Source organism: Argentina anserina, chromosome 1 (assembly GCF_933775445.1).
Source record: "Argentina anserina chromosome 1, drPotAnse1.1, whole genome shotgun sequence".
Classification (NCBI taxonomy): Eukaryota; Viridiplantae; Streptophyta; class Magnoliopsida; order Rosales; family Rosaceae; genus Argentina; species Argentina anserina.
In genome coordinates, this window is record NC_065872.1 from 3,820,920 (window position 1) to 3,843,344 (window position 22,425).

A 22,425-nucleotide genomic window follows, 5' to 3' on the forward strand; every position below is an offset into this window, starting at 1 on the left:
ATTACGTAATGTAGGGAAAAGACTAGCTAGACCATTGGATCTGGTAATAATATACCAACTACTCTAATTCCAACAACCCTTCTTGACAATTTACATCAATTAATGACTTCCCATACTCGTTTATTAGTTTGTATCACGTACTAATCATCTCATACTTTAGCTAAATAAACAGAGCTAGAATATGCTGCTTTCTGCAGAAAAAAAATGCTGCTTATGATTTTATTTTTCTCTTCTGGGAAGGGATTAAAGTCATCAAACTCGATCGATCCAATGTTTTTTTTCATGAGGATCCATAATCAATGTGCTTGCTAAGAAAAAGCAGTCACACAAACAGAATATATGCTCACAACAAATAGAATGATCATGAAAGTAAGACAATTTTATAAAGCTCTTACATTAATCCCGAAAGAGCGCGATTGATCGAACGAAAACTTTGATTTCCCGATCCTATCACAACAAATTCAGTAATACAAGCAATTCATTAGCATATCGGAAAAGCTGGTTTTTGATTGAACTATTTTGAAAAATCACCATTATGCGCTTGTGGAGGTACACAAATTCAAATATATGTCGTGTCACCAGGTAAAAACCAAATACGTCGCCTAGTAGGTTGTCGTTGTTATGGGTATCTGGTGACAAATATTCTATGTTGCCGGATAACATATCAAGCGTCATATAGAAAAAAAAATCTTATATGTCGCGTGATATGAAATGTGGCGATATAGAATATGTGTCGTTTGATACTCATAACGGTGACAGACTATTAGACGACATATTTAGATTCCAATATGAGGCGACATAAGAGTATAGGTTTTCTGAAGCCCTTTTTAAGCTGGTTAATTTGGTGGTTGGACACCTTCTAGCGACATATAAAAGTTGTCTTAATTGCAAAATATGCTGTTGACATTTAACCTAAATGTATATGTTGCATGAGTTTTAGAAAGACAATTTTGTATTGTACCTTTTTGTGCAGCTGATACCACACATTTTGGTGTGTTTTATGTTATGCAATATCAAGCAACACAAATCTATAGTCCAAACTTGTTTTAGAAAACACAAATGTTAAAATAAAACACATTCGGGAAAAAATAAATTTGCCAGGTTAAAATTGGCCAAAATTAAACTGTTCTCTAAATAAATTTAAACTGTCATTAAGTGTAATCGATGAAAGCATGGGACGTTGTAACAAGGAGAAACATACTGTAATATATGGAGGATCGAGGGAGATATACTCGATCCTACTAGAGTGATCCATGCTAACTCTAGAAATGAAAAAGGACTTCACTAGATGCATATGGTTACTGACTAGCTCTCTCATATCTCAAATTCAACTAGCTAGAAGGAAAAAAGGGGAATATAGAAGATGGAGAAGAAGTAGTAATAGTAGAAGTAGAAGTAGAAGTGTACGTCAGATCGATAGAATAGGATCGATGGGGCGGCTGCAGCCTAACAAACTTTCAAATGTCTCTCTTAGAATGTTAGTTAAAGAATAGTAGAGGAAGCAAATGTAGAGTTTAATCTAGATCGGCACAAGAATACTAACTACTCCGTCTTTAGATTTTGTTCTTATAAGTCTGAAGTTATGTTTTGTGGTACTATATATATATATATATATATATATATAACTTATTGGTTGCGGACGTCCGGACCAATGATTTTGGTGAGGATTTATTCATTTCCACCGTCTAGTATCAAAATAATATTGTGTAGATAATCCATGTAAAATTTTAACCAATTTGGTGATCGTTAAGTCACTCAAAATAAATAAAAAATGGACGGACTGATTTATGTTAAACTTGAACCGTTCATATTTATAACAAAAAACCTAATTTTGAGGGTCTTAACGATTACTAAATTAGTTGAAATTTTACAGAGATGATCTACACAATATTACTTAGATATTAGACAATAAAGATGAGAAAATTTGATTGAAAATTGTGTAAAAATGGAAATTTGCATCAAAACCATTGATACAAACGTACTTACATGAGAAAAATCACACACGCATATATATATATATATATATATATATATATATATTAATTTCTAACCTCTAGTTTCGTTCCAATTCGATCGGATGTCCCTGAAAGGACATTTCCAAGCTCAAGTTATTCAATCAATTTATCGTATCTTCTAAAAAAAAAAATCAGTCACTTAATTCGTTGCTAAAGACCTAGAGTGACAATGACTTGGTTGACCAGCAATAATTCAATAATTTTTCATCTAAAAATCTACACATAAATCACGTGCTAATCAATCATTCATAAAATAATGTTGTGATGAAGATTTGACATGTCCCAAAATTATTGAAACGAAATAACACTTCTGAATATACGTACGTACCTACCGACTATCCCATTAAAGACAGTAAGATAATGTTGGGATCTTTAATTACTTGTGGGAAGAAGAAATACTGCTTTCTAATTAGTAAGTATGCGTGATCGGTGATGAAAAGAGCAAGCATCAGAACAAATAAATAAGTTACAAATATACCAAGCAAAACGTAGATATGCATGTACCGTTAAAAATTTATATTATTCAATCGAATGGTGAGAAGAAAAGTATAACTACAATCGTAGTAGTCAACTATCACAAAACATAACCGTACATGTATATATATATATACACATAATCGTATATATATATATTAAATTTAAAATATTATATACTCATAACTGAATAATATCCAAGAAACTCATTCAATTTGAGGTTTGAAATCAACGTATATGTTATAAATCCTACTAGCCCCTTTAATAATTTGTCAATAAAAACATAAACAGTGAAAGAATTGTGGTTTGTAAGAAAGGAGGTGCTTGTTAATTTTCCCGTTTCTTGAAATGGCGATACGGTGTTCACTAGGACTGGATTGATTGGTATACCAGTCTTAATTTTCCAATACCATATACCAACCAATATATATTTGGTATGAAAAATCCACAATTTATACCAACCAATAACGTTGGTATACCAATTAAGTGGTACGGTTGGTACTCGGTTGGTACGGTTGGTAATGGGCTTGTACCAACATATTTAAGGCCCAAAAATTTTAAGGCCCAACCCAAATAAATAATAATAAATAAGTGAAATAACAATAGAATTCCAAAGTCTTATATAACTTCAACCAAATTACCAAATACAAAGTTATAAATAGAAAGTCAAAGTCCAAATAGTTAAACTGTTAAAGTACTTATGAATTCTCAAAACAATTAAAAAAATAAATGATAGGTTTAAATGCGATATATGTTGACATGTTGTAAGCAGTGATTGTGCTACTGATAGGTCTAAGCATTTGTACTTGGGAATTCGATTGAATCGATTCGTTCATAATTAAATAAAGAAATTGAAGACGAGAAAAATAGTGTACTTGAGAAAGAAACTCAGAGACATTAAATTAAGGTAAGTAGATATATATGGTTTGGATTTATTTTTCAATAAATCTACAATTGAAATTTAAAGATATATATATTTTTTTAATTAAATAATTTAATATAATATAAGTTGGTAGGTACGATATACCATGGTATATGGAAAATATATACCACCTACATACCGTATTTTTAATATTAGTACGGTATACTGTACCATATACCATGTACCAAGTATTTGGTATACCAACATATTTAGTACGGTTGGTATACGAATTAGTTGGAATGGTTTTCTATACCATTGCCACCCCTAGTGTTCACCATGTATATAACATAAGCCATTATAATATATTAATTGATCGATCAAATTAATGATATCATTACACACTTGATCTAATATAATTTGAACCAAATTAATGGTGATCATGCTAGCTACTGCTCCAAATATAACTCTTCGGAATTTCTCCTCAAATATGGAAGCACGTACTTCGAGCTAATATTCTCAATTAAGCTCCCCAAAAGAGATATATACCATAAGCATTTAAAAAAAATGTAATCATTTTCCACCATTCTAAAAAATGTGACCATTCTTAATTAAGCTTTCCTCTTGATTGTGCTTCATATATCTTCACTTTGTTTTCTCAATTCCGAATACTTGTATAAGTGAAAGAAATATGCGTTTTTCAAAAATTAGATAGCTAGTCACCGATAAATTAATGAAATGGTCAGGACCCGCCACATGCTATCAGGGTATCTATTTTGGTTTGGCATTACTGTAACATTTCCTATATATTATAGGAAAATTCTAGTATACATCAATGTATGTTATACATCTCACATCCGACGGTCGATATTGTTTTATGAGTGAGGTCAAAAAAATAATATCCGTTGTCAACCGTTGGATGTGGGTGTATAACATACATTGATGTATACTAGATTAACCCTATATTATACGCCCGGCGGCATTTTGAACAGTATCGCTACAGTACCAGGAAGGTGAAACAGTAACAGACATGATGAATCGCCGGTAGACAAAAAACCACAGTTATAAAGGAGCAAGTACGAGTCTCCAAAGCTATAAGGGGAAGAAGAACTCAAATCAAAGAAGCACGAGTCGTCTTATTGAGCACTCAGAACGACTACCTGATCGAGTAATGGGGAGAAGCCCTTGTTGTGCCAAAGAGGGCTTGAATAGAGGTGCATGGACTGCTCTTGAAGATAGAATTCTGACTGAATACATCAAAGTCCATGGTGAAGGAGGATGGAGAAACCTCCCCAAGAAAGCAGGTACGTAATTCCTCTACATGAAGAAGAAAATTAGCTAATCAATTTCCAGAGTTAAGCTAGATTGTTTGGGTATGATTTTCTGAGTTAATATGCATGCTTATTTGCATGCATGTCTCTAATTAGTTTCCTATGCTGTTATAATTGAAGGACTGAAAAGGTGTGGGAAGAGCTGCAGGCTCAGATGGTTGAACTATCTAAGACCTGGCATTAGGAGAGGCAACATATCACCTGATGAAGAAGATCTCATCGTCAGGCTTCACAAGCTCTTGGGAAACAGGTAATTAGGATCCCTCGCTAGTTAACTTTTATATCCAAAATTTGGTTACTAATTTTCGTAAGAAAACTATTTGCTCATATAAATTTGGGGTATATTGTGATCAGATGGTCTCTAATAGCGGGTAGGCTACCAGGCCGAACAGACAATGAAATAAAAAACTACTGGAATACCACATTGAGCAAACGAATTCAAGTCCAAGAAGCTCGCTTATCAGCTGGTGGTGAAGAACCAATATCCAAAAAGTCCAAGAATGTTTTGGCCTCGCCATTGTCCCATAACGTGGTAAGAACCAGAGCCGCAAAGTGCACCAAAGTTTTCATTAATCCACAGTCACCACGCAAAGAGTTGCTCCTGGCTGATTATGACAAGCCTATGGATTCCGATCATCAGCCTAATGGGAATGAGTTTTCGTCACCATCTTCTTTCGAAAACTCGTCTTCATCAAATTTCCTGGTGGATTTCGGCATGGATTCCGAGCTTGGCTTCGCCAATCTTGTTAGTTCGGGATTTTCAAGTGGCGATCAGTTGTTCTCTGAAGAAATGCAGCTGTATCAACAATATTGGAGTGGTAATATTGGTACGGGTGAGGATTGTGTTGTTGATGATCAATTCCAACCAAATACGATCCTCAATTTCCAGTCATTGAATTCTCTTCTTGATGCTGATGCTAATCAAGGAGACTGGCTCGAACTTGCAGAGACTAGTTGAATAGTTGATCAATAATTATGGGGATAATAATACATTATAGCCAGCTAGTTAGATTTAATTTTATCATACGAAATAATATATAATTCTATTGTGCTCTATGCAGTAGGTCATGCGGGTCATGATCACCAGTCATATATAGAGTTTATATCAAACAGAGTCACGCTTATTCTTACGGAGAAAAATATTTTATGCATAAGATGGTATATGGAGCGCGGATACAAGTGATGGGCTCTATGAGCTTCATTGAGTATATATTCAGTCAAGTGTAGCTTTGTACTTGAAATTGGGCGATTAGCCTTGGTTCCGTTGGTATACTATCCAACTCTCAATCAGTCCCTCTTTAGAGCATAGGTTCGAGCTCTCTTATGGGCTGTTTTCGGGGATTTTCATCATTTTCTCCATTGATTTTTTCCTTTATTTTTAGTTAAATTACATCTAATTTTCTCTTTACTCCTATTTTCTAAACAGTGAATTTTTCACTAATTTGTTACTGTTCTAGCATGCGTAAATTCATTTTTTTACGTCCGTTAATATCTTTAAAAAACATATTCATCTGTTAAGACTGTACTTCGGTCTCAAATATTTGTAAAAAAAAAAAATACTTCAAAAGCCTAAATAAATTTATAATCCTAGATACGTCACTGAATATATGAATATTCATCGAAGGAATTTGTACGTAATATTCTCTCATTGTGGATCTAGCTAATTGGAACAAGAATTTTGTACGTTAAATTTAATCAGTTTACACTCCTACAGTCCTATGTGACTATGTCTAGCTAGGGCAAGAGTTTGGACTTATCCAAGAGTATCAGAAGCTTTTGCTTTTCCTTTGATAACACACCGCCATGTTCCTACTAATTAACGATAAGTTGAGTAATCAAGAATTAGCGTAGATTGAAGAGAACCTGATCGAATTCAAAATTTCCTCTTGCTATTATACTTACCGTTATTTATATTTATTGTGTTGTTGTACTGTCTTTTCAAAGAGTTATAATATTTTTTTGCGTCCTTAACTATTGAATTATCATTTTGCAGTTATTATAAAGAGAATTTAAAACACGTCTTTTCAATTCTCACTGTTGTAGTGTGTGAACTGTGAACTATTACTTGACAAAAGAGGTACGAGGGTGCACGTTTTAAAATTTGTGCATTTTATAGCTTTACCTAGTCGATTAGGTAGAAAGTTATCTACAGTCACTCAGCTAACGCATCATATATTAAAATAAAACTTGTATACGTAATGCATTTAAATTTGTTGAACAAACCTGGCCACTTTCCCACCTTAAATGAAACAATTTTAGGAATGAGTTGATCAATTCGAAATTCGCATTCTCCTCAGAAAGAGATGAGGGTGCACCAGTTCTAGTGTCATAATCATATCGTTGTGAACGGTAAGAAATTGTTTTCTTTTCTTTGAGGTACTAGATATCTATATAGACGTTGCTAAAAATTAAATAACTTAGTTGTCATAATCATATGATTGCATAGCTTCATTAAACCATTTTCATATATATTATTATTTAGCGACTGACCAAACTACAAAAGGTTAATTACTTGAGTGATAAATGAATTAGATCATTTAGTAGTAAATAACTGATTAACAAAATTAGTAACTAGTAAGAGTCATCAGACATTTTTGACTCAAAGACATGTGATCTATTTGATTAGGTCTCTTGAAGCATGATATTAGCTAGTATTTGGTCTTAGACATATTTAGTTATAATAATGGCAAGAATGAAGAACTCGCCATTTATGATTGATTCTGATCTTGCGCAAGTTCTCCATTCTTTTTGCAAACTGGCAAAAGAAGTTGTTTCTCACTCGGGCTGGCGGTGAAAGAACAAAAGCCGTTGTTTATGTTTACATAGTGTAGACCATTTTGTCATCCTCTAAATTATAAATTGCACCCAAACAATTTTTGAATGTGAAGAAACTCAAGCTCATAATTAATAACGTTTGCCCTATATGGCTATATTATTTTTTTAAAAATGATTTATGTCCATGCCACTTCCATGATGGCAGATAGATTATCGCATAATTCTTAGATTTTAAGCAGTGGCGGATTGAAGTAGAAGGCTCTATGGGCTCAAGCCTGTACGAGATTTCGCCTAACAAATCACCATGTATATATGGTAAAACTGTAGAGAAAAAAATCAGTATCGTTCCACACTTTTTCGAAGCCGAGCGCAGCAGTGGGAGCAACTATGCTTCATATATCTCGCTCTTCCCTAGTTGCTTGATCGACTTCAGAATTCACAGCCCATCCTTAACGCCCATTCAATTTTTCAATCTTGAATTGTGGTCCTGTTATACTCGAATTTGGGGTTTTCTTCTATGCTGGATTTGTTCGAATTGGAATTAGACTACTGGAGTTATTGTGGATTTTTGGAGTTTAAGAATATATAGACTGCATCTCTATTGTAGCTTGGTTGACTTGATTACTTTATGTAATGAAAACCTTGGTCTGGTGCTCTCCAATTTGCAGATAAAATTGATAATTCTTGGTTTCATATCATAGACCTGATTGAGTTTCGGTTGCAATTAATCATGAATTTTTCTTGTTACAACCTTCAATTGAGCCTGTTTGGGGTAGATAAAGCGAGAACTTGCATTTATGCCAATGGATATTGCATACCAGTACGCAGTATTTGTTTATGTATCAGATTCCCTAACTTTTTTTTGTGTAAATAATCTTGTGCTCATATATTTTTGTACTGCAAGCATACCAGTACACAATGATATACACTAGTGCTCATATATTTTTGTCCTGCAATAGTGCACAATATGTAATATGTTTGATTTTCTGCAATAGTGCTCATGTATTTATGTCCAGCTGAGAATCATTTTATGAGGTAGTCTTTGGTTAGCACTTTACCTTGACCTTGTTATGTATCTTGATCAAATTTTCTACTGATATGTTTTGGATTAGGAATCTCGTTGATGAGCATATCAGTGCTCTTGTCTGATAGAACAAATTTTCTACTTTCCTTCTTATTTTCTTTCCCTCTTTTCTCCATCCTAAGAAAATTGGTTTTAATTGTAAGTTTATCATGTTTTTGAAGAAAATTGTTAAGTCCTTATCATTTGATTGCAAAAAAAAAAATTCGACGAAAACATGTAGCATTTGTAACTCTTATTAGCCTAGACGGAAATCTATTCCTGGATCGGCCACTGATTTTAAGGTTTTGTTTGAAACCCTAAACTTGCAGGTTTAAAACTTAAACTCAATCTCATGTCATTTCACAAATAATCATTGCCAGACGTCATCCCATCACTACTACAAAAGTCCCAATACACACATGAACACCGCTTTTTACCCGCTCTATGCACAGATCGAGTTTCAATATCTTTCCGATTTATAAGAGAAGAAATCAATAGTTTTACTTACTGCTAATAATAAGCATGAACCTGATAACTTTGCAAATGCTAGCTAGCTTCTCACAATATCACTTACCTACTCCAACAAGTCCTTACATATATAAGTCCTTACATATATTCAATATACCATGTTCAGTGCACTGGATGCTAATTAACGTACATAAGGCTGCTAGGTCTATAGTCCTAAACTCCTAATTTGTTAATTGTTTGTACACTGTTTGCAGGTGAATCGTATCTATCTCATTCAATATATATATGGAAAATACTTGTATCCATACTAATGTGGACTGTGCGATGTGTTTGACATTAGTATTTTCCATATATATATTGAATGTGATATATATATATATATACATATATATATATTCTCTTAGTTATGTGTTTGGCAGTTTGTAGAATGAACCAATTACGAAGGAAGAATAATTCCTACTTATAAATTCTGAATTATTATATAACTACATATAGGTTATTCTGCAACCCGCTTAATTTGCTATCCAATTCCATACGTCAGGTGAATATATAGCTCGATAATCATAAATTCCTAAGTAACCAAAAAAATCGGACCTAGCTAGCTAGATGAATTCACGAAGTGGTTGACTATAGTCGCTATAGGGAAAGACCAACTGACGGTGGCCTGCGATCTTCCTTGAAATCACCCTGCATCGACTAAAGGAGCTAACAAAGAGGTTGTCCTTAGGCTTTGTCTTCTGGATTCCTTTCTCTATCAAAGTATTCTGACACAGCAATGCGTTTTATTTTCCCATTGAGGCCGAACCCCATAGTGTGTATTTTTCGTTGGGGATTTCCTGGAAAACCATATTTCGACCTGGACGTTTTCGGGGTGAAGTATTGTGAACAAAGTAGTGATCGATCGGATTTCTTTTACCAATTAATTGTCTAGAGGGAATATTAGTGTTGATCACATATCCAAACTATGACCTAGATTTCACATTTCTAGTCAGTCCCAATAACTGATCCTCCGAAATAACAATTACCAAACGAAGCAAAAGTGAATAACTAAACCTGCCAAATGACTTTTGATAATATTCGGAGGAAATGTGTATTAGTGTATATCTCCCATATGTAGAAGGATGTGACAGAAACCCTAAACATAGCTTGCTCCCCTTTTTGAATTGTCAAAGAGAGTTTGAAACGGACATTGAAATGTACCCAGCTAAAGCCAAATGAAATCACGTGATTACCATCAGCCCCCTTTACAACCACCCCAAGGCTAACATATAACCCATTATTAAAAACGGAGGCATCACAATTTACCTTCACACAACCCAGCCTTGGGACCCTCCATCTAACAACCCCATTCATATTAGAAACATAACCACCCCCATCATTCCTTCTAAAATCAGCCCCATTGCTACCAGAACTCCATAAGAGGTAGCACCAAGCCCATTATCCCCCAAAGCATCCTCATTAGGCCGACGGCCCCTCCCTTCCCTCACATTAGCAGCCAACAACCCCTCGAACACTGATAATTCATAAAGCATCTTCCGTCATAAGGTAAAATTAATAAGGTATAAGTAATATATGACTTACCACTTTAGCATATTTCTCACACCCCACGTATGCCACATAATCACCACCAACATCAACTCATCCGCAGTAAGAGTAAATTTGTTTTTTTAAAGGTGCTGAAATTGGCACGCCTATTTTTGCAATCTGCACACCGTATCTAATGCTTTTACCAAATTACCTTTACACTAAAACTCAAGAGTTTGACTTTCATTTCTTCAGGCTAAAAAGCTTAAACTCTCAAATGTCAGAAAACTAGAGCTCTTCATCTTGATCTTATTTGACTGGACTCCGTCGCTGGGAAGAACACAACTTAAAGGTCCCCTCTGGAAGGAAAGTCCTGGTAGACCTCGAACAAGTTTGAGGTGAATGTTGACATAGACTACACCATTAGCTACAGTAAATTACCAATCAATGTACTAATCTATACCTCTATCTATCAAAAGCCAAGCCCGCCCATAAATACTGAACATTAAGGTTATGAGTACCAAAAACAAATTCAATTATCTCTTTGATCTTTACCTATAAATCAAACTACTTAGAAAAACTACAAATCTATGTCTGATATGAAGTTCAACTTTTGGTCAAACTTCTTTACGAGATTGAGATTGCGGTTACAAATTATTACTTTGTAATGAGATGAAGCACGTTTTAGAAACTTTTTTGCAAGTTATCATGTATTCTTGCATTAACTAATTGGTTTTATGTTCATGATCGAGGTGCTCGGCCTTCAAAGAATTCAAGATTTGTTCTCCAACCTGTGATGATAGAGTTTGAGAATATTTTTGATGCCTCCTCTGTTGGCCTCTAATATTCGAGATTTGTTTCTTTGCTCTCATTAGAGTGAATCAATTGCCGAAAACAACCTGTATTATTTAGGTAATCAATCACCTGAAATGAAATTTATAAAACTCTCGAAGATTGAAGGGTATGCAATAATGTGAGAGACACGAAGAGTACCAGATGGTAAATTTGAGGGCACTCATAAGAAGTATTGGTAAGGGTTTACATCATTGATCACATTTTTTGGAAGTAGTGATCCACACTAAAGACGGAGCTAGGATTTCAAAATACATTGGGCTAATTTTTCATTTTATAAGAATTTGAAAATGAATACAATAAAAGTTGTTTTTTTTTTTACAATATGAAATCAACTCATTAGAACAAAAACAAATTCATGAAGAGAAAACAAAAAGGCAAAGAATTGGCTTAACTGTGAAATATGAAGATTTAAATAATTTAAGATTGGGTAAACACCATAGTTAGAGTTTTTTTTTTTTAAAACACCATAAATAGAGTAAAATAGCTTTACTACACTAGAGAATAAAGAAGGAATTATTTTTAACTCATAGCTAAGGAAAAGAAATAGTGTTTTAATTATATTTTTTTTTTACTACGAGCAGACTTTGTTTTGCTAATTCTACAAGATTGTTAATTTGTGATGTTTAAGATAATTATTTTTTTTAAAATAATTAAGTCTATTTAATTAAACAAAGCTAAGAATTTTTACTGTGCTGTGATTTGTGGGTGTAGGATAATTAAGTGAATTAAGTCTATTTAATTAGAATAAATTCAACAAGTGCTCTGGGCTGTATCCCATCTGCCCATGTAGTGCACTACTATGATCCGTCACTGATCCACACGTACATAAGTTTATGTAAAAACATACAGAGCTCCTCTGGAAATTTCCCTCACTAATTTTGAAGTTTTCGAATTCTCGCAATTCCATCAAGACTCCGATCAAGATTCACCAAACTGGAGTTCATCAGCATCTTCGACGCAGACGCCGACAACAACTCCTACCATTGTAACTTTGAGCCGCCATAGAATCCAGGCCCACTCTTGCCATCTTCAGATGGTTAGACCCATCTCATTGTTTGTCTCAATTTGCCTTTCTAGACCCAACCACCATGGCCATGACGACGAGAGGAGGAAGATGGCGAGTATAAACTGGATGACGAGCAGGTGCTGAGGTCGATGAGACACAAACTAGTCGGAAGAGAATGAGGAAATTGAGGAAGAGGACGTTGTCGCTGTTCAAATTTCAACTTTTGGAGTGAAAGAAAGAGAATTTGGGACTAGAACAATGTCAATGGGTAAAGAAATATTAAAAAAGTTCAAAAAGGTATGCAAATTGTAAAAAGAGGTGTGCTAATTTCAGCACCAAAAAAAATGTGCACAACTTTGTAATTTGATATATAGTCACTTGGAGCACTAAGGCCATTCTCAACTTTTCTTCTTTTCAAAATGCTAGATTGCTATTAGAGGTGTCAAATGAGTTGAAAAGCCTGAGCCCGACACATGCCTAGCTCGTTAAAAGTCGTTCTGGCACGGTCCGTTCTCGTTTTGAGCATGGCATGGCATGTGCCGATAAATTTATGGGTTAACCCGTTAACACATAATTATATATTATTTATATAAATAATTAAACAATTATCATTATTAGACTTGAATATTATAACTTTTAAATTAAAATATCTTGTTTATTTCATTATTTTAACTATAATATTTCACAAATATTATCAAACTAGTGAAGAAAACGTCATTATTTTGACATATATAACATTTTAGAAATAAGATTATGACATATATTGTAGTATTTTATTTATTTTACTATTCTAAATAGTTCTATAAAACAAATATTCTTATTAAAGAATATTTTTATTTGAATTGTGTCTTATAATGCTAATGGGCCGGGCCATTTTTTGGTCCGTCACATGCCCGAACCTGGCCCGATATAAACTTGGGTCATGAGCCGGGCCGGGTTTGATGTTTAAGCAAATAGGCCGGTCCAAACCCGTCACGATAAATAAATGAGTTGGCTCGAACACGGTTTTAACCCACTTAAAATGAGTTGGGCCGGTTGCCAACTCTAATTGCTACCCATTAATGATTAGGGATTAAAAAAAAAGATTAATGTATATAAGATTCTGAAATGGGTTGTACAAAGTTTAGTCTGGAATGTCATTCAATAAGGCAAGCCCAACCAGAGATACTGAGGCCCAATCCTCCATGTTGCACTGGTATTTCTCAGGTTCATTAACTTAGCCTGAAGAAACTACTTCATGGCTTCATCCTCAAGCAAAACTATGCAGTTCCTCCAAACCTGAGCTTGTTGCTCACGAAAATATATGTACTGATCCCACCGGCCGGCAAATACTATATTATAGTTCCATATCCGATGACATTATGGTAAAGAGAAGAGTTTAATCTCTAAGCCAAATAAGAAAAGTCGTTGAGACGACGTGAGACTATCCTTTATATTCTATATTTTAAGCGGATAGTATTCCTTTTTCTCTAACATAAATGAGTCAAATTAATATTAAACATATTCAAGCAATCAAGCTACATCAGTAGCTAACAGATAGGGTTGAATTACAATATAGAACAGCATTAGATTTGACAATTTACCCCCTCTGCAAGATTAACATTTGACCAGAGTCGAAGCTCGAAAACTCAGAAGCGTTGTATGGATATTGTTGATGGAGCTAGCTGAGTAGCTGTCTATATATAGTTGTAAAAGTTGCAGCTTTTGAACCATCATAAATATTCATCCAATTAATCTTCTAAGTTTTTCTCGAGCATGGAAGACTATGTAGTATTATGTTCTGTTTCTTTGTTACTGCTGCTATATGGTGGTGGTAAAGCTTTCTACTCCATTTGGTGGAAACCAAAAATGCTGGAGAGGCTACTGAAGCAACAAGGAATTAGAGGAACTCCATACACGCCACTCATTGGGGACATGAAAGAGTTTCTGAGGCAGATAAAGGAAGCATGGTCCAAGCCTATGAGTCTAAATCACCAGATTGTTCCACGCGTTGATCCGTTCACCCTAAACGCTGTTCAGAAATACGGTATGCACGCCCATTGATACTTCCGGTTATGTTTTCTGTGTTGATAGTTGATACTGTGAATTTGTGCTGATGAATTAGCTTATATTTTGTGTCATGTTTTGAAACATGTTCAGGGAAGATATCAATGTGTTGGACTGGGACTACACGAAGACTGATTATCATGGACACTGAGATAGTGAAAGAAGTTCTGTCTAACAAGCTAGGCCATTTCCATAAGCCACCCCTAAACCCTCAAATTCTGATTCTAACAAAGGGTATAGCAAGTATGCATGGTGAGAAATGAGCGAAACACAGACGGATAATCAATCCGGCTTTCCACCTAGAAAAGTTGAAGGTTCAACCTCTAATTCCCTATATTGCTCATTTTTGCCATGTGTACATCTACTGGTTTGATTCTCTAGTGCTCAGTTACTTACCAGTATGTTTCTTTTGTAGGGGATGATACCTGTATTTGCAGTCAGCTGTGGCAAAATGATAGAACAGTGGAAGAAGGAGACTGCTTTTCTTCAAGGCAGTTGGTAAATGGATATCTGGCCTGAACTTCAGAAGCTAACTGCAGATGTTATTTCTCGAGCAGCATTTGGAAGCACCGATGAACAAGGGAAGAAGGTCTTCGAGCTTCAAAGAGAGCTCTTAATGCTAACCGTCGAAGCAATGCAAACTTTGTACATCCCGGGCTTCAGGTCATTTATATTCCCATAAATCAAAATAAAGTTTAGCATCTTTCATGTTTCATTAATAACCTGCTCTTGAGAGAAATTGATATCTCAACAACTACCAAGTGCAGATTTATTCCTACAAAGAAGAATCAGAGGAGAAATAAATTGCACAATGAGATTACATCAATGCTACGAAGTATTATCCAAAACAAAATGAATGCCATGAGAGCCGGAGAATCTAGTGTTGACGACTTACTAGGCCTGCTGTTGCAGTCTAATAAGCAGACACATTTATCAGAAAGTATAAGTAGCAGCAAAACAAGCAACGAGATGATGACAATAGAAGATGTGATTGAGGAATGCAGGCAGTTATACCTTGCTGGCTAAGAAACAACATCAAGCTTGCTAACATGGACCATGATTGTCTTAGCTATGCACCCAGACTGGCAACAGAAGGCAAGGGAAGAAGTCCTAAGGGTCTGTGGGAAAAAAGGAACCCAGTTTTGAAGCTATCGGCCACCTCAAGAGCGTGAGTATTTTTCTCTAGGCATATTCATTAAGCTAAACTATGCAAATAACTAAACAAATTCCCTTGCAGGTAACCATGATACTTAATGAAGTCCTAAGGTTGTATCCACCTGCAATTGCTTCATATCAACATGGTTACAAAGAAACCAAAGTAGGAGACATTGTTGTTCCAGCAGGAGTTGATCTAAATCTGCCTACACTGCTCATTCACCATGATCCCGAACTCTAGGGAGACGATGCAGGAGAATTCAAACCAGAGAGATTTTCCGAAGGAGTTTCAAAGGCATCGAAGGATCAGCAGCATGCATTCTTTCCATTTGGGTGGGGTCCGAGGATCTGTATTGGTCAGAATATGGCCATGATAGAAGCAAAAGTTGCGTTGGTTATGATTCTACAACAATTCTCCTTCGAGCTATCACCTTCCTACACTCATGCTCCTTATACTCTTACCATTCTTCAACCACAGCATGGAGCTCAAGTCACCCTACACCAACTCTAGATTGCACTGGCTTGCAATCTCCAAGTTCCAATCAAGAAGTACTGTGATTCAAAATCACAACTTATGCTTGTTGAATTTTTAGAGTGCATTCATAATAAAAACAAGTCTAGTCTTTAGACACCGGGCTTGTTCAACTAAGATCAGTTTATTTCTACTTTCGTGGCCACTGTATGTAGAATCAAGCACCTTGAGTTATACTATTAGCAATCAGAGACTTGAAATAAATAAAACACAAGTTTTCGTGCAAGAACAATTTTCTAGTTCGAAGAGACATGTGGGAAATAACATATCATGTTTAAGCCAAAAGTGACATTTGTATTAAATCATGAATTGCAATAGTATCCACCTAAAGTAGCAATATAAACTCTTATGCAATTTATTGTCTGGTATATATCAGCAAATATTCCTAAGCTCGCCACTGAAATCTGTGTTCTATTTCCTCTAATAGTAGCAACAAAGACTCAATGCGAAATTTCCTCAAAAGAATATTGCATTACCGGAGACCAAAACTGTAATGCAAATGAGCAGTACTATTATAAATCCTCTAAACTGTTCAAAACTGAGTCAATATCTGGGGTCACAACAGCTCGCTTGTTGAGCTCTCCAATTGTGCAACACGTCTTCTCTGTGGTATTGATAGCCACAACATCCTGGGCAAAATCACAGTTCATACCTGTAGAGACCTAAATCCATCCGAAAGATAAGAGGTATACTAATTAGGAATCTGATATCTTCCATTTTCGGGTGACGGACAAAAACTTAATACTAAAGAGCAGTAGTTAATGAGCCCCAATTCCCAAGTGATTCAAACACATGGCATGGGCCAATAAGGGGTAAAAGGAAAAAAAAAATACAAGACATGCCATTTTGCATCATTATAGTGGAATGTACTCACATCATAGAGGGTGTCTCCTAGCTTCAGCTTGATAGCACCACTTCTGTACACCAGCATCTTACCCATGAAGCCAGCTGGTAACTCACTCAAGGAACAAGGTTTCTCTGTATTACGTGCACCTCCTGGTGCCCCTGAGTTATTGTTTACCTGTTGGCCTGCTGGTTGCTTTGAAATAGGCAAGGTTGGAGGTAAATGAAGAAAGAACATACTTGTTGCTCTATTTTCCTCCTGCCAACAAACCCTCAAAGTTAATCAAATGATTTATGCATGCAAATATACTATTAGCATTTTATCTTCCGATCTACCAACCTTTAGATCTAGTTCATCTGCCGCTGGTGTTGCATTTTCATCATAAGTTGATTCCTCTAAACCATCCCCAAATTCTTGTTGGTTAAGGATTGCTGCAGAATGTAGAGCATTCGGTGCTTTTATTAGTAACACGAGTCAAGTTTCACCACGGTAGTAGATGACACAAGACTTGGATTTTTGAAAACAAACGGATACAAAGTTTGATGTGAAGAAATTAGTCGAGTCACGTTTACTATAATATAGAGACGAGTAACACTATCTAAAATTCCTATCATAATCCCACTGGAAAATCCATTCAAGCTAATCCTCGAAATTCGTAGTGAACATACCAGGATCTTCAGAAGTTGGCTGCCTCAGAGGAAGAGATATTGGGTAATGACCGTAGATATCCTGGAAGAACAACATCCCGAATTTAAAAAAAAAAAACAAAGTCATACACAAACACACAGACCTACAAAGAAAACATAAAATCCAGCAACCACTCATAGTCATTCTGGCTTGCATCTATTGGGTTGCAATGTAACTTACAAATGGTGACTTGTATTCTTTCTCCACCTGAATGACCGGGTTGAAGCCACTACCTACGGAAACATCATCAAGAGTGATATTATTAGAAGCATCCTCATTAGCAGCGATAAACTAAACAACTACACTGAAGAAGACCATACCATTAGGACCCCTGGGAGCCCAATATGTGGTTGATGATTGACCCTCACGACCAAATGCAACTTGCACTGGCTGCTCTGCAAATTAACATCACTTTTGTTATTGATTGAATCACGATTTCCATACTATCCAACTTGTGTTAATAAATTCCATCCTCTGATTTTGATTGGATCAGATTGCAATTAGTCATCCAAACTTAAATCCCAAATCAAAATCCAAGAGTCTCAAAGGAAATTGATAAAAGCCTCTTACCCTTCTTTTCGTTTTTCGGCCTTACCCTTAAAGATTGTTCCTTTAAGACACAAAACAAGACAGAAATACACAAAAGATCAGATACCGAGATCAAAACGTGAGATCGTATATATGTAAATCAATCAGTGTCATAATACATACATGAAAACGTTTGAGCAACTCCCTCTCCTTTTCATCATTACTAGCTTGCTCTTCCTCCTCCTCCGGATCACTATACAGAGATAAAAAACAACACCAGTCAGTCATGTATCAAATAAACCACAACAGGAAAAGGTAACCAATAACAAAATCACATTGGTTTGAATCAAAAGTGAGGAGCTCATACGTTTTAACATCCTTCTTTGGGGGAGCTCTTTTTGGTTTGAACCTCCTCTGCATCAAAACAAAGCAAATCAGAAAAACTGTATAAATTACAGGTTCACATTCAACAAACGTAGTACATCAAAAAGAACAGAAACAGAAAGAAAACCTTTGGCTTATTGGCTGCAAGAGCACCAGATTGTGGCGGTTGGCTCATTAGAGTTTAAGGAGCAATCTTCAGTGAACATAAACAACAAAGAAAGAAGAGATTGTTAACCCATGATTGCAAAACTAGTTAAGAATGTGAAGCCATGATGATGAAGATGGTTAGAGGGCAACCTGTGAGGCGGTGGAGAGGAACCAGGGAGGGAGTTGGAGACTAGTGAAGCCAAAACCCTTGTAGCTTTCAAGAAGCAAAGATTTTATACCAGAATCAAATATCTAATGCTGCCCTATGTATATAACTTTAGTTATTGATTGTGCAGGGGACGCTATTTCCACTGCGCGGCTACGCTCTAATACAGTGAAACGCTAGTTGTAAACCCTCTGCTTTGCTTTCTTTCCCTTTTTGGTATTTTTAGTGTCTCACATTGGTTCGCAGAATTGCAGGTACTCTTATTTTGTCTTCGAATATTACGTATCTGTGAGGGATTTATTTTGTAACCAGAGACGTTGTAACAGATAGTATTCTACCTACAGACGTTGTAACCAGAGATTACCTTGTTACATTTCTCATACTTGCTACAGATATCTCGAAGTACTTGAGGGATTTATTTTGTTTGTTTTTCAGATGAAATCAACTCCTTTTTGAAGTTCTTATGGGATGTGAAATCAAAACACTGGCATTCCGAATGTAAAGAAATGCTTGGCTTTTTTCACTGGTTTCTACTGAACAGTTGGATATAACAGAGAGTAAACTACCGCGTGAAAAAAGCCAAGCATCTCTTTACATTCTAAGAAGTCTACATTTTCTGTTTCAAACTACCGCGTACTTTATGGAAAACCAAACCTTAACTTGGATATTCATATCTCTCCAAACTGGGATTGAAAACATTCACACGTCAAACCAGTTGTGCGAGTGACATACAAGATCTTGTTCCTAATTTCTACCTTGCACCGGTTGCACGGACGCAATTAGTTGAGCCATAACAGCGGCATACTGGACGGCAGTGTGTTGTGAAGTATACTGATCTCCAAGGCCAAACTCACCAAAGTTTGGCTCCATATGCACAAAGTGGCCTGGTATTGCTCTTTTTGACACAGCCTGATCCCATATAGTCACAAAATCTTCCATAATTTGCCTTGCCTTTTCCATTGAAGAAATGGGCAGGTACTCCACCTGTATAACCAAAGTAACTTCAATTAACAACTATTAGTATAGCAAAACGACAACACATGAATATCTCCAGTGCCATGAACAACTAACGGAAAAAAACAGCAAGGCGGAAAAAAGAAGGCTATATATTTAAAGAGTGGAAAATTCTTCATATCTAATGTTGCTAGATATGCAAGCCAGTTGGCATTCTGCAAGGAAAGATCGTTAATAGAGAGATTGAGGTATAGATCCAGACATCTAGTTGTTATTCTCCAAGGTCCATGCCTAATACAATCAAAAAGAGACCAACTTTCATATGTTAGCTAGAATTGGAAGAGAAGTCCATCAGAATGTATATCAATCTCTGGTGCAAACTAAATCTGTGTACCCAGGCCCCACACACAAATTTAATCATGTATTGTCGCTAGACAAACAATCTAGTGAATACTTCCAAATAGGTTCATTGTACAATGATATAGCTCAGCTTTTAGCTATTATTTTTATCATTTGTAATAAGAAAAAAGATTAACAAAACAACAAGAGATTCTTGAACACATGAACAAACACTCAACTGAAAAAAATGAAGTTTGTAAATGTACATTACCTCCATAACTATTCCTCTCAAATTATCAGTGTGATTAGGAAGAACTTTTCCCACTCTCACTGAGAAACCCAAAGTCGATACTGAAATCCCTATATACAATTTTACCACAAAGTCATATAAACAATTTTCTCTGATCAAATATCAAAATTTTGATTACAGTAAAACTGAATTTGAAAAAAAGGAAATAACCTCAAAATTAAGTGAGACCCTCTGTTTGTAAGACTGCAATTTCTCCATAATCATAGTAATCGTAGAATCAGCCTCAAGAACAATGCGAAGCGGTCGGATTATAAGGTAGTACTTATTTGGCTGCTCCGGCAGTGCAATCCCTAAGAAATCACGCGGGTATTCCCCTACCATAGCCTGCTCTGGAACATACATACACATTTAAACAAAACACATACGATCGTATCAAAATCAATCCTTTACGAAGTACCAATAACCATATAACAAAACTGGATATACAAATCAAACGAAAAAATTCAAACCTACCTCGAAGCAAGGGTTTGTAGAATGTGATGGTGGCTTTCCACCGGCCTTCCTTAATCCCATTGATGCTCTCGACGACCTGCGTCACTTCATTGATGATTTGACTGTTCACCGAAGTCCCTGCATTGGGCTGCCAATGCAGAACCCTAATTGGACCATAAACATCAAATGTTAAAAAGAAATGGAAAAACACTTGGGATGTTGCATTAGGGTGTTTTCAAGCTTTGTTCTTTACTATTTCAGCGGCATCGTCTCGGGTCTCAAATCTCCTGGCTTTAGGGTTCAGATTCTCTGTCATTCATTGATAAAGAGTATTACAGATCTAGTACATTCAATCAACAATCAACAAGTTTGTGATGTAATTGCAGCTAAAAGTGAACATATGAGCTGGAAATTTATTGGAACAAAATATCAAATTTAGAGTCTTTAAGAATTATCGGCATCATATACATACAGTTTTAACTTTGATTCAAGCTGTGTGTTATGTGAAATTTCGATGGAGAATAAATTGCTGAGCTAGAGCTGAGCCCTAAAATTGAGTAAAGATTCGAACTTGAAGCGAAAGTATGAGAGAAATCAGAGGATGGAAGGAGAGAGATACCTGGAGAGGAAGAGAACTCACCAGCTGATAGAGAGCTTCGCCCCAAATAGCTCTTTCTCTATACACAAGAGGCGAGACTGTAAAAGTAAAACGGTAATAGTAACTTCCCTTTTATCTGCGTTGAAATTGGTTTTTTTTTTTTTTGATAAATGATTAGACTACTGAGATAAATGAACCGTACATCTAAATTCCGGGAGCTGCCTTTGAACTGAAATTCCAACTGCATTCAATACGAAACTGACTTACTAAAGTCGGAAGCAACCGTCACCCGTTAGCTAGGTATTAAACCTAAATGATATTATACTTACAAGTTTGATCTCTAAAACACCCAACAATCCATTTTAGTATAGAGCCATATACTATTTCAAATTTATTTAGATGGCTCAGGCAGTTAGTCATGTACAGTACTTAAGAAATTAAGCTTATGTTATGTACGGTCAGCTTAGTCATGCTATGAATATCTAGCAACGAGTAAATATTATATCAACAAAAGACAACATTAACTAATAATAAATTTTATAAAAACCGGCTAGATGTTTCGGCACAAAGTAGCAAACATGTTAGGACATTTTAGTAGTAATTACTAATGTTATTTATTTTGGGCCTTACATTTATGTGGTAGCTAGACCCGAGTCGGATTCTCTTAGTGACGGGTCTCTAGTATGTTCTGAGCCTGAACTATATATAACCAATTTCTATTATAAGAAGAAAGCTATTAAATAAATATCAAACTTGTCTAATTTATCTTCTTTCAATCTCCTTTAGATTCATGTTTTAATTTCTTATATATTTTTTTAATTCTCTTATTTCAATTCCTTAATGAATTACGATTATATCAGAACAACGATCGAGAGTTTGAGATCACCAAATACGATTATCAAGACTATTTAAATTCTCGCGCTTTTAAGCAAA

General features: G+C 35.6%; 3 protein-coding genes and 1 pseudogene across 3 annotated transcripts; 2 read left to right on the forward strand and 2 right to left on the reverse strand.

Annotated features, from left to right (window-relative positions):
- The first annotated feature begins 4,458 nt into the window (after window positions 1-4,458).
- On the forward strand, window positions 4,459-5,637 carry LOC126799323 (transcription factor MYB1-like). The gene is made up of 3 exons (XM_050526507.1): window positions 4,459-4,652; window positions 4,800-4,929; window positions 5,034-5,637. Exons 1-3 carry the CDS (start codon window positions 4,520-4,522, stop codon window positions 5,635-5,637), a joined length of 867 nt encoding a protein of 288 aa, XP_050382464.1. The 5' UTR covers window positions 4,459-4,519.
- Window positions 5,638-14,125: 8,488 nt separating this feature from the next.
- Window positions 14,126-16,320, forward strand: LOC126799422 (cytochrome P450 72A15-like; annotated as a pseudogene).
- Window positions 16,321-16,543: 223 nt separating this feature from the next.
- Window positions 16,544-19,056, reverse strand: LOC126799330 (uncharacterized). Its single transcript, XM_050526516.1, has 11 exons — window positions 18,844-19,056; window positions 18,674-18,739; window positions 18,530-18,576; window positions 18,346-18,415; window positions 18,205-18,244; window positions 17,955-18,029; window positions 17,815-17,867; window positions 17,616-17,676; window positions 17,287-17,378; window positions 16,978-17,205; window positions 16,544-16,765 (listed from the first exon to the last, which is right to left on the reverse strand). The coding sequence occupies exons 2-11, from the start codon at window positions 18,719-18,721 to the stop codon at window positions 16,616-16,618; spliced, it is 864 nt and encodes a 287-aa protein (XP_050382473.1). The 5' UTR covers window positions 18,722-18,739; window positions 18,844-19,056; the 3' UTR covers window positions 16,544-16,615.
- Window positions 19,057-19,432: 376 nt separating this feature from the next.
- On the reverse strand, window positions 19,433-21,432 carry LOC126799392 (mediator of RNA polymerase II transcription subunit 20a-like). The gene is given in 7 exon segments (XM_050526594.1): window positions 19,433-19,843; window positions 20,424-20,494; window positions 20,497-20,512; window positions 20,613-20,791; window positions 20,916-21,058; window positions 21,148-21,234; window positions 21,367-21,432. Coding segments are annotated over 4 exon segments (498 nt in total). The 5' UTR covers window positions 20,784-20,791; window positions 20,916-21,058; window positions 21,148-21,234; window positions 21,367-21,432; the 3' UTR covers window positions 19,433-19,603.
- Window positions 21,433-22,425: the final 993 nt, after the last annotated feature.